The following is a 12,665-nucleotide window of genomic DNA, read 5'->3' on the forward strand; positions in this document are numbered from 1 at the left end:
GTGGGGGAATGCTCTTTTGCAGAACATAGGAATCAGGCACCAGGGCAGGAATGGATTCTCAATATTCCTGGATTTCAGTGCTTTAAAAGGAATAGAGAGGGCGGAAAAAGGGGAGGAGGGGTGGCATTACTGGTCAGGGATACTATTACAGCTACAGAAAGGGTGGGTAATGTAGCAGGATCCTCTTTTGAGTCAATATGGGTGGAAGTCAGGAACAGGAAGGGAGCAGTTACTCTACTGGGGGTATTCTACAGGCCCCCTGGTAGCAGCAGAGATACAGAGGAGCAGATTGGGAGGCAGATTTTGGAAAGGTGCAAAAATAACAGGGTTGTTATCATGGGTGACTTTAACTTCCCTAATATTGATTGGCACCTGATTAGTTCCAAGGGCTTAGATGGGGCAGAGTTTGTTAAGTGTGTCCAGGATGGATTCCTGTCACAGTATGTGGACAGGCCGACCAGGGGGAATGCCATACTAGATCTAGTACTAGGTAATGAACTGGGTCAGGTCACAGATCTCTCAGTGGGTGAGTATCTGGGGAACAGTGACCACCGCTCCCTGGCCTTTATAATTATCATGGAAAAGGATAGAATCAAAGAGGACAGGAAAATGTTTAATTGGGGAAAGGCAAATTATGAGGCTATAAGGCTAGAAATTGCGGGTGTGAATTGGGATGATGCTTTTGCAGGGAAATGTACTATGGACATGTGGTCGATGTTTAGAGATCTCTTGCGGGATGTAAGGGATAAATTTGTCCCGGTGAGGAAGATAAAGAATGGTAGGGTGAAGGAACCATGGGTGACAAGTGAGGTGGAAAATCTAGTCAGGTGGAAGAAGGCAGCATACATGAGGTTTAGGAAGCAAGGATCAGATGGGTCAATTGAGGAATATAGGGAAGCAAGAAAGGAGCTTAAGAAGGGGCTGAGAAGAGCAAGAAGGGGGCATGAGAAGGCCTTGGTGAGTAGGGTAAAGGAAAACCCCAAGCCATTTTTCAATTATGTGAAGTAAATAAGGATGACAGGAGTGAAGATAGGACCGATTAGAGATAAAAGTGGGAAGATGTGCCTGGAGGCTGTGGAAGTGAGCAAGGTCCTCAATGAATACTTCTCTTCGGTATTCACCAATGAGAGGGAACTTGATGATGGTGAGGACAATATGAGTGAGGTTGATGTTCTGGAGCATGTTGATATTAAGGGAGAGGAGGTGTTGGAGTTGTTAAAATACATTAGGACAGATAAGTCCCTGGGGCCTGACGGAATATTCCCCAGGCTGCTCCACGAGGCGAGAGAAGAGATTCCTGAGCCTCTGGCTAGGATCTTTATGTCCTCGTTGTCCACGGGAATGGTACCGGAGAATTGGAGGGAGGTGAATGTTGTTCCCTTGTTCAAAAAAGGTAGTAGGGATAGTCCGGGTAATTATAGACCAGTGAGCCTTACGCCTGTGGTGGGAAAGCTGTTGGAAAAGATTCTTAGAGATAGGATCTATAGGCATTTAGAGAATCATGGTCTGATCAGGGACAGTCAGCATGGCTTTGTGAAGGGCAGATCGTGTCTAACAAGCTTGATAGAGTTCTTTGTGGAGGTGACCAGGCATATAGATGAGAGTAGTGCAGTGGATGTGATCTATATGGATTTTAGTAAGGCATTTGACAAGGTTCCACACGGTAGGCTTATTCAGAAAGTTAGAAGGGATGAGATCCAGGGAAGCTTGGCCAGGTGGGTTCAGAATTGGCTTGCCTATAGAAGGCAGAGGGTGGTGGTGGAGGGAGTACATTCAGATTGGAGGATTGTGACTAGTGGTGTCCCACAAGGATCTGTTCTGGGACCTCTACTTTTCGTGATTTTTATTAACGACCTGGATGTGGGGTAGAAGGGTGGGTTGGCACGTTTGCAGACGACACAAAGGTTGGTGGTGTTGTGGATAGTGTAGAGGATTGTCAAAGATTGCAGAGAGACATTGATAGGATGCAGAAGTGGGCTGAGAAGTGGCAGATGGAGTTCAAACCGGAGAAGTGTGAGGTGGTACACTTTGGAAGGACAACCTCCAAGGCAGAGTACAAAGTAAATGGCAGGATACTTGGTAGTGTGGAGGAGCAGAGGGATCTCAGGGTACATGTCCACACATCCCTGAAAGTTGCCTCACAGGTGGATAGGGTAGTTAAGAAAGCTTATGGGGTGTTAGCTTTCATAAGTCGAGGGATAGAGTTTAAGAGTCGCAATGTAATGATGCAGCTCTATAAAACTCTGGTTAGGCCACACTTGGGAGTACTGTGTCCAGTTCTGGTCACCTCACTATAGGAAGGATGTGGAAGCATTGGAAAGGGTACAGAGGAGATTTACCAGGATGCTGCTTGGTGTAGAGAGTATGCATTATGATCAGAGATTAAGTGAGCTAGGGCTTTACTCTTTGGAGAGAAGGAGGATGAGAGGAGACATGATAGAGGTGTACAAGATAATAAGAGGAATAGATAGAGTGGATAGCCAGTGCCTCTTCCCCAGGGCACCACTGCTCAATACAAGAGGACATGGCTTTAAGGTAAGGGGTGGGAAGTTCAAGGGGGATATTAGAGGAAGGTTTTTTACTCAGAGAGTGGTTGGTGCGTGGAATGCACTGCCTGAGTCAGTGGTGGAGGCACTACACTAGTGAAATTTAAGAGACTACTAGACAGGTATATGGAGGAATCTAAGGTGGGGGCTTATATGGGAGGCAGGGTTTGAGGGTCGGCACAACATTGTGGGCCGAAGGGCCTGTACTGTGCTGTACTATTCTATGTTCTATATTCAAGGCTGAGACTGATGAAAATTTTGGAAACAATAGATATGGGCTTGAACAGGAGAGTGGAGTTGAGGTCAAGGATCTTATGATATGATAGGCAAAGAGGCATGAATTGACATATTTTCTTCCACATTCTGAAGCCACTGGAATTCCTTTAGGGATTTAGACAACTACAATAGGAACGTCCAACCCTCACAGTTCACATTTCGTGACAGCCGAGGAATGTTCTTTGTAGATCAGAAGTGGACTCCAACAGAACTAGGAATTCTAGACCAGTGTCTTTTTGCTAATTATGTGAAAATTTCTTGTGCATTTTCAACATCAACGCCACTAATAAAATGCAAAATGTTGCTATTGTTGTTGGCGTAGATATTCAAAACAGTGGCCCTTCTGAACAAATCATACTTTGGTAATCAGTTTCAGTAACAAATATCCAGTCTCTCAATACCAGCCATTGCAAACTCAGGATTTCACTCAAGCTCACTCAAGATAGGAATACAACTGTTAATTTCTGACCATTATATGATATAAAATGTGGAAAAGATGGATAGACTGTCTAAAGTTGTGCTAGCAACAGGATACCAGTACCTTTGGCAGGTCAGTCTTTACATCACTCTCCACATTCTCCATGGCTGTCAATGTCTCAAAGCCACCAACCACTCTGCAAAAAGAAATAACACACTAACATGCATTGTGTTGCAGGTACTTGCAAAAGAACAAAACTGCAAGAGGGTATATCAGCTTCCTCATTTTCCTGTAAATGTGAAGATCTTTGACTTAACAAAATTCTGTAATTCTGAGAGCTCACTGTTGCAAATTGACAAAGTCCAACAAATTAATGAACTTTTAATACTGACAAGCAATTATTTGCAGCATATGGAAGGGCAGAACTTTTAATATTGACAATCAATTATTTGCAGCATTCAGGAAGGGCAGAAAACCAAATGAACTCGATGGATACAGTTCCTCACAATCATTAGATTGTAAAAATGCCATCATTGCCACAGGGTAATGGACCAGATCAGACTGTTACAGAAATTGAGACTATTCACATTTAATGCGAGTTATATGTGCATGATCAATAGGATGGTGCCATTTCCTGAGAGAAAGTTACCACCTGCCTGGTTTTGTTCTCACGCTGCTGGAACCTTTCGACATGACATGGTTGTTCATCCACTTCAGTACTCGACTTGTAAATATTTGCTATTAGCAAGAACTAATATGTTCAGAATTAATTCCACGCACAACAAAAATCTTTATGTTTTAATTTTGTTAGGAACAGTAGTGTGGTGATTAAATTACTGGACGAGTAAACCTGAGATTCGATGGGAATTGACAGCTGACAGCTGGGAAATTTAAAGTCAGCTAACTAAATAAACTAGAGTTAAAGCTAAGTAAAGTCAGCTGATATAGTGAATATGAACTACTGGAATGAAGTCTTTCATAGAAATCTAAATGCAACTTTAGACCCCAGAATGCGATTGACTTTTAACTAACCTATGAAATAACTATCAAGCCACACAGTTGGACCGAACATGTAAGAATAATAAACAGGATCATTGCAATCTGTATTTTTTCCTCCAAGTTACGCACAACTCTCAATGCAAAAACACACTTCCATTCTGGTGTAAATCCCGGCTAGGTTTAAATCCTGGAAAACCCCAATCTAACAGCAATCTTTCTCACATGGATCATACCAGTCCACATGATCTATCCAGTGCAGTGAGAAATTGATGGTTTTGACAGCATAAATGATAGTTTTTGACAGCAAAGTTCATATCTCAAGAATGAATAATTGTTTTAATTGAGCCATCAATTCCTTCCTGACAGAGTTTTATAATTAGTAATACGCCATGCATAACATTTTAACATATTTATGTTAGAAAAGGATAAATTCTAATATTTAGCAAAACCATTTTGTCACTAATATCAACTCAAGGCAGTTCTCCCCATACTAACTTTTTTCCATGAGGCAGGGAGCTTGCTTTGCTTTGCGAACCGTTAACATGCTTTGAAAGGTGGTCAGTATGAATTAAAGATGAAGGTCTAAATTACGTTTGTAAATAGAAGATGTATTAACTGTTCAAACAGTTCGAACCATTGGACTGCAGACCTGGATTTCAGCTTCAGATTCTCAGAAGAGTAAACTACTTGTAAGTAGTCAATTCTGTAAGTGCATGATCTAAGGATCTTTCAGCAGTGAATCCAGATGTCCTGCTTTTACATTATGATAACCCAGCCTGCAAGGGAAAAAGCAACATCCCATTTGCCTCCAATGTCTGAGCTATCTACCTAACTACACTCAGCCACACTGGTTGACATCTCACACCTATGAATTGATACTAAACCCGCTGGAACCAAATAGCAGGTGGTGAGTATAACTGGATGATGAAAATCATACATAGATTGTTGTCAACTGTAGACATATTTTACCAGCGCTACACCAGAGCACCCTCACCTTCATGAACAATGTATAGAATCACTTTCAAAGATTCTACAAGTCATTTTCCCAGTATTATTTATTTACTTCTTTATGATTTGCATGATTTGTCTTCTTTTGTACAATAGTTGCTGGTTGGCCTTTGTTTATGTATAGTTTTTAAATTAAATTCTATTGTATTTCTTTACTTTCCTGTAAATGCCTGCAAGATAATAAATCTCAAGGTAATATATGGTGACACGTACTTTGATAATAAATTTACTTTGAATTTGACTTTCACGTCTATTCCTCAGCATCTCCTATAACACGCTCCTCAATCCCCATTTACAATAAACACCAGTGTTCTGTTCATAAATTATACTGGTATTGCAACTGTGCACAACCACTCTCATAGTTACTTGGGTGCTAGCACTTATTGTCCCATATCAAATAAATTGACACTGCGATTTAACTTAAACTCTTTCTTCTACTTCTACCCTCTTAAGGCTACTTAACAAGATAAGAGCCCATGGAATTACGGGAAAGTTACATACGTGGATAGAGCGTTGGCTGATTGGCAGGAAACAGAGAGTGGGAATAAAGGGATCCTATTCTGGTTGGCTCCCGGTTACCAGTGGTGTTCCACAGGGGTCTGTGTTGGGGCCGCTTCTTTTTACATTGTACATCAACGATTTGGATTATGGAATAGATGGCTTTGTGGCTAAGTTTGCTGATGATACGAAGATAGGTGGAGGGCTGGTAGTGCTGAGGAAACGGAGAGTCTGCAGAGAGACTTGGATAGATTGGAAGAATGGGCAGAGAAGTGGCAAATGTAGTACAATGTTGGAAAGTGTATGGTTATGCACTTTGGCAGAAAATATAAACGGGCAGACTATTATTTAAATGGGGAAAGAATTCAAAGTTCTGAGATGCAACAGAACTTGGGAGTCCTCATACAGGATACCCTTAAAGTTAACCTCCAGGTTAAGTCAGTAGTGAAGAAAGCGAATGCAATGTTGGCATTCATTTCTAGAGGAATAGAGTATAGGAGCAGGGATGTGATGTTGAGGCTCTATAAGGCGCTGGTGAGACCTCACTTGGAGTACTGTGGGCAGTTTTGGTCTCCTTATTTAAGAAAGGATGTGCTGACGTTGGAGAGGGTACAGAGAAGATTCACTAGAATGATTCCAAGAATGAGAGGGTTAACATATGAGGAACGTTTGTCCGCTCTTGGACTGTATTCCTTGGAGTTTAGAAGAATGAGGGGAGACCTCATAGAAACATTTCAAATGTTGAAAGGCATGGACAGAGTGGATGTGGCAAAGTTGTTTCCCATGATGGGGGAGTCTAGTACGAGAGGGCATGACTTAAGGATTGAAGGGCGCCCACTCAGAACAGAAATGCGAAGAAATTTTTTTAGTCAGAGGGTGGTGAATCTATGGAATTTGTTGCCATGGGCAGCAGTGGAGGCCAAGTCATTGAGTGTATTTAAGGCAGAGATTGATAGGTTCTGAGTAGCCAAGGCATCAAAGGTTATGGTGAGAAGGCGGAGGAGTGGGACTAAATAGGAGAATGGATCAGCTCATGATAACATGGCGGAGCAGACTCGATGGGCCGAATGTCCTACTTCTGCTCCTTTGTCTTATGGTCTTATGGTCTCTGGGCCCCATTCAATCCTCCAAAGATAAATTATGTAAATCAGACAAACATCACCAATGACTTTCAAAATCTTGTCTAACCGACAGTTCAAAGTTCAAGTAAACTTATTATTCCAAGTACATATATGTCACCTTATTAATATTACTTTGCGATCCAGTTTCTTGCAGGCATTCACAGTGGGACAAATAAATACAACAGAATCAGTGAAAACAACAAAGATCAACGAATAACCAATGTGAAAAAGACAAACTGGACAAATAAATAACAAGAACATGAGTTGCAGAGTTAAAAGTGAGTTGCTAGGTTGTGAAATCAGCTCAGAGTTGAGGTTACTTCTGCTGATTCTGGAGCCTGATGGATGAAGGTTAATAACTGTTCCTGACCCTGGGGGTATGGGACATAAGGTATTAATCTGGTATTTGCAAGCTATCAGCACTTGGTTATTAGGTAGAATAGACAACAATCTATTGCATGGTTGAATAAGAAAACAAAGTTGTTGCTGTTTGAAATACTCTGGCCTCCCCTTCCACAGGCTTCATCACTCCAGTTCCTTGGTGACAGCCATCACATTTGTATGAACTTGCATACTTATTTAAAACATGTCAGAAACAAAATGAGGCATATCCACTCCACTTTTTTTTTTGCTGGTAAACTGTTCTAATCTTGAACTTTCATTGCCCTGTTAAGTCTAAACCACTAGCAAACACTCTGCTACTCAGCTATTTGATTTGGACGAGGATGCACTGGCATGATTGGTAAGTTTGTAGCTGGCACCAACATTGGTGATGTAGAGGATAGTGAAAAAGGTTGCTTAAGGTTATAGATCAACTTGGGAGAGTAGGCAAGGGAATTGCGGATGAAATTCACTCAGGCAATTGTTAAGTAATGCGCTTTGGGAAGCTAGGAATTCACCTTTGATTTGGCCAACAACAATATGGCATTGGAACTGTACTTAGCCTCACAGTCATAAGTGTAAAGAGAGTAGAGCAGGGGGATGCAGTAGAGCACAGGCTTGTGTGGCATCTCTGCTGACGGTGATTGCAGAGGAGATATTGTTGCCAAATCATTCTGACTGGAGTCTGCAAGTGAAGAAATTGAGGATCCAGTTGTGCAGAGGCCCAGGAGCTTCGTGTTTAGTTTTGAGGGAATGATGGTGTCAAATATAGAGCTGTAGTTAATAAAAAACATTGTGATGTACAATATGTATTTTCATTGTCCAGATGTTCCAGAGCTGAATGAAGAGACAATTAAATGGCATCTACCGTCAACACATTGTGATGGCAGACAAAATGGAGCGGATGCAAGTCACTCCAGGAAAGAGTTGATACGTTTCATGACCAACCTCTCAAGACACTTCCTTACAGTGCATAAATGCTACTGGATAATAGTTATAGAGGCGGGTTAGTAAATTCTTGGGCATCAGTATGATTGAAGCCTGCTTGAAGCAGGTGGGTACAGACTGCTGGAGCAAGAGGATGAAGATGTCAGTAAACACTCCAGCCAGTTGATTAGCACAGGTCTTCAGTAGTTGGCCAGGTACATTATCTGGTCCAAATGTTTTCTGTGGGTTCACCCTCCTGAAGGATGCTCTCACATTGGTTGGGTTAAAGGTCCAGTTTTAGCTATAACTTCACGAATCTATGAATTCACAAGTACGGGGCACTAATTCCTTCAAGTTCCAATTATCATTGGAGAACATCAAAAGTTCATAATAAACTAATACTGTGCTTTTTTAATCTCGACCACTCTTAATCTCTTTCTTTCTTTTCCTTTATTTATTTTGCTTTCTTGCAGTTGGGTTTTACCTTGTATTTCTGATTTAATCTATGTTAGTTCAGCAAAGTTGTGCAATCTGATTGCCTGAAGAGATATTCTCCTGGTTTTGATTCCTTCTGAGGACAAAGGCCAGCATTCTCTGGAGTCGCAAACAAGGGCAAAAAAATTCCTTCCCAAAAAGTAAGCTCAATGTCATTTGTGTAGTTTCATTATTGACATTGATTTTCAATTCAATTATTCAATTAGCAATACTGAACTTGTGTTTCATTATTGCTAGTGAAATGTATTAGTACAGATTTTTTGATTACAACACAAAAATCAAACACTGTGCTATCAGATCTCTGTGTCGAGGTCTGTTCATACAGATCCCAGGCACCATTAGCCAATGCTGACATGGAACTTTACTGCAGGTTGTCAAACAAAAGCCAGTATTGTATTTTACCACTAATTATATGAAACTGAAAATCTAAATTGACATAATGTGCGCACCTTCCTGTCAAGCTGTCAGCTGCAGTTTTAAAGCAGTCAGGTACAGGAATTAATATGTCCAGGACCTGTCTCGACATACACCCTGACACTGATCATTTTTGGACTAAGCTTGCATCTTATGTTCAACTTCACTTTCTGCTCAACAGCATTGATCACTTGAATGACATGCAAAAATTGCACAACTAATCACCTCATTGATAATACTTCGGGAAGCTTGAAAAACAACTAACTTGTCAGATATCGGAGTGCTGAATGGATGTGCCATACACTGCCATAAACAAATAATTATGAAATACAACGCCTCAGACCAGAACAGATGGGTCTTCCTAGGATTCCGACTAACTTTGAGCCTTTAAGCAACATTGCTGAAAAAAATTATGAATCACTGGCTGCAAAATACTTTTGGGTGTTGCAAGAACGTGAAGGTGTTTTGGTCATCTTTCCTTTCATTGGCTGCTCAAGCAATGTACGAGGGGTGGTTGATAGGTTCCTGGCCTAAGGTAGAAGGAGTCAATTATAGAAAACCTAGCACATTTATTTTTCCTACATTTACACATTTAGTCCAGCAGTTGTGGAGCATACGGATCCCTTCTTTGTAGAACTCAGCGTCTTGGACCTCCAGAAGTGGTCCACAGCAGGGGTGATTGATAAGTTTGTGGCCTCAGGTAGAAAGAGATGAGTAATTAACTTCAAACTTCCTGCATTTTCACTCAGAGTTGAACTGCACGTGCATGTAACCAGAGCTGTATAACTCATCTCCTTCTACCTTAGGCCACAAACTTATCAATCACCCCTGGAGGTCCAAGACGCTTTTGTTACATGCATGTGCAGTTCAACTCTTTGAGTGATAAATGCAGAAAGTTCGAAGTTAATAACTCATCTCCTTGTCCCTTAGGCCACGAACTTATCAATCACCCCTGCTGTAGACCACTTCTACAAAGAAGGGATCCGTATGCTCCACGACCGCTGGACTAAGTGTGTACATGTAGGAGGGGACTATGTTGAAAAATAAATGTGCTAGGTTTCCTAAAATTGACTCCTTCTACCTCAGGCCACGAACTTATCAATCACCCCCCTCCCCCCATACATCAGTAAGAAAATATCAGTAATCAGGACTGGGAAAACTAGTTTATTTCCATTGCTTATCTCAAGGACTAATTTCATAACTCATGAAATTGTCTTGACAGGCTTGATGGGCTGAATGGCTTCCTTAGCGTCATATAGCATGGAAATAGGCTCTTCAGCCCAATTGGTCCATGTTAGACCTAGCTGCCTGCGTTGGACTCGAAGCACCCCCCCCCCCAAAATATATCTATCTAAATGTTGTAATTGTTCCTTGTGTGCTTCTGTCCATGCACTATTTCTAAATGTATTGGTGTTGTGAATATAAAACTGGGCCCACTGTGCAAAAAATTGTTCCTCAATATATTTTACTTTGTCTCACAGCAGAGCGGGAGAAGGTAAGTGAGCCATCAGTCTGATGTAGACAAATACTCATACACTTGATCAGTACCAAGATTGGAGGCTGGAAGATCAATCTGATATTGCAAGTCTGTGCTAAATGAAAAAATGTCAGTGAACTTTAAGGTCGCTTAATTTTGAAGTACCTCACACAATGGATGCGTCACTGTCACTGATGTCGCATGCCGAATCATTTCTAGCTGTTAAATTAATTTGCCAATAGAACACATTGATGTGGGATGTTTTGAAATAACCATGTTTGATCACAGCATTATTTAAATGTATATCTGGAGAATTCCAGGAAACAGATTAATTGAAATTCTTTAATACAGCAGATTTGTAGTTTATTAGTCTATGGGATTCAAAGATGAACAATTTGTACTTAAATAAGGTTCAGATGTAAAATCTTATCTATAAGACAGCACTCCGCTGAAGGTGACAAACTGGTCAGCACGTTACAGAGTGCAGTTCTTGGTCACCTAAGTATAGCAACGTTTATCCATGGGGATTAGATAGCTTATTTAACTGGTCTGACCCTGAGCCATCAATCCTTCTGGCTAACTGCAAACAAACCTCACAGTGATTATGTTAAAAAACTGACAGGTGGAATAACACATTCAAAATGCTGGAGGAATTCAGCAGGTCAGACAGCATCAATGGAAAGGAATAAACAAATGACATTTCAGGCTGACACACTTCATCAGGAATGCACGATTTCATGATTCTTGATGAAGGGTCTCAGCCTGAAACTTCGACTGTTTATTCCTCTCTTTAGATGCTGCCTGACCTGCTGAGTTCCTCCAGCATTTTGTGTTTGTTATTCTGGATTTCAAACATCTGTAGAAGCTCGTGTACTTATGACAGGTGGAATATATGGTTAATGTCACGGGGAAATTCACAGCGTTTAAATGGTCTGACAAAGATATGCGTATGTACTGTAGATCTCTTCATTCAAACATTATTGTTAACTGCAGCTTCACAAAAGGCAAGGTATTAGAACCATGACCTCTCAATCTGTAATTATTTACATAAACTAGGATTAAAAGACAAAAATATGCGGGTATAGTGGTGGTTGAGGTGAGATGTGTGGATAAAGTTAGCAAGAAAAATAGTTATGAATATCACAAGAGCACCAAATGCCAAAACTTCTCAGTAAAAATGAATGAGCTACAAAGATTCTGGAACATAGGCCACCTGTATCAGTTGTTATTTTATAGCAATGGTAATGGGTAAACATGAGAAGGTCTGCAAATGCTGGAAATCCAAAGCAACGCACACAAAACACTGAGGAACTCAGGTCAAGCAGCAGCCATGGAAATGAATAAACAGTCAACATTTTGGGCTGAATCCCTTCTTCAGTTCTGAAAAGGAAGGGAGAAGACGTTAGAATAAAGGAAATACCAGGAAAAAGGAGGAGTGAAAGAAGGTGAGAAGAGGTAAGAGGCCAGAGTTGTGAATAGAAGAAGAGGTGAAGGGAAGGAGATTTTTTTTACCAGAAGGAGGAATCAATATTCATGCCATCTGGTTGGGGGCGATCCAAATGGAATATAGGGCATTGCTCCTCCATCCTGAAGATTGCCTCATCTTGGCACAAAATGGGCGCACATTTAGGAACAGGAATAGGAATTGGAAATGGTTATGGGTCTAAGTTCCGCTCCAAAGACTTAAACCCAGAGAAGCACTTCTCAGTATTGTTGAGATGGAACATTTTCACTAAGCTCAGCCACTGCTCACCCTGTCAAGCAAACACAAACTACCTTCTGGCAGTATTGTGTGGAAGAGAGAGAGAAACTTTATAGTGAAACCATCTGGATTTGTCACTCGCATCTGTCACTCAATATATCCTTGTCTTGTGGCAGACTGTTCAAGTCCAGAACCTCCCCATCCAGGTACAGCTGAATGCTGGTGATTCCCCAATCAGCTCAAAGTGACCCAGATTTTTTTCTTTCCCCTCAAGGAACACCAATGGTAGAGGATCTGGCCATTATCACACTGTTGCATACAGGACCTTGCTGTCATATTAGACACAATAGTGACTAAATTTCAGAAGTGGTTAATTATTGTAAAGCTCCTTGGGATTTTCTGT

The 12,665-nt window shown here is 41.1% G+C and overlaps 1 protein-coding gene across 2 annotated transcripts in view; it reads right to left on the bottom strand.

The window, feature by feature from the left end:
- Window positions 1–12,665, bottom strand: part of ppil2 (peptidylprolyl isomerase (cyclophilin)-like 2) — a 352,242-nt gene that overhangs the window by 15,433 nt on the left and 324,144 nt on the right. For both annotated transcript variants that reach the window (XM_072245362.1, XM_072245369.1), the window contains one exon: window positions 3,364–3,436. In XM_072245362.1, the coding sequence (XP_072101463.1) occupies window positions 3,364–3,436 (73 nt within the window). The remainder of the gene's footprint in view (window positions 1–3,363; window positions 3,437–12,665) is intronic.

This window comes from Mobula birostris, chromosome 2 (genome assembly GCF_030028105.1).
Source record: "Mobula birostris isolate sMobBir1 chromosome 2, sMobBir1.hap1, whole genome shotgun sequence".
In the NCBI taxonomy this organism is placed as follows: domain Eukaryota; kingdom Metazoa; phylum Chordata; class Chondrichthyes; order Myliobatiformes; family Myliobatidae; genus Mobula; species Mobula birostris.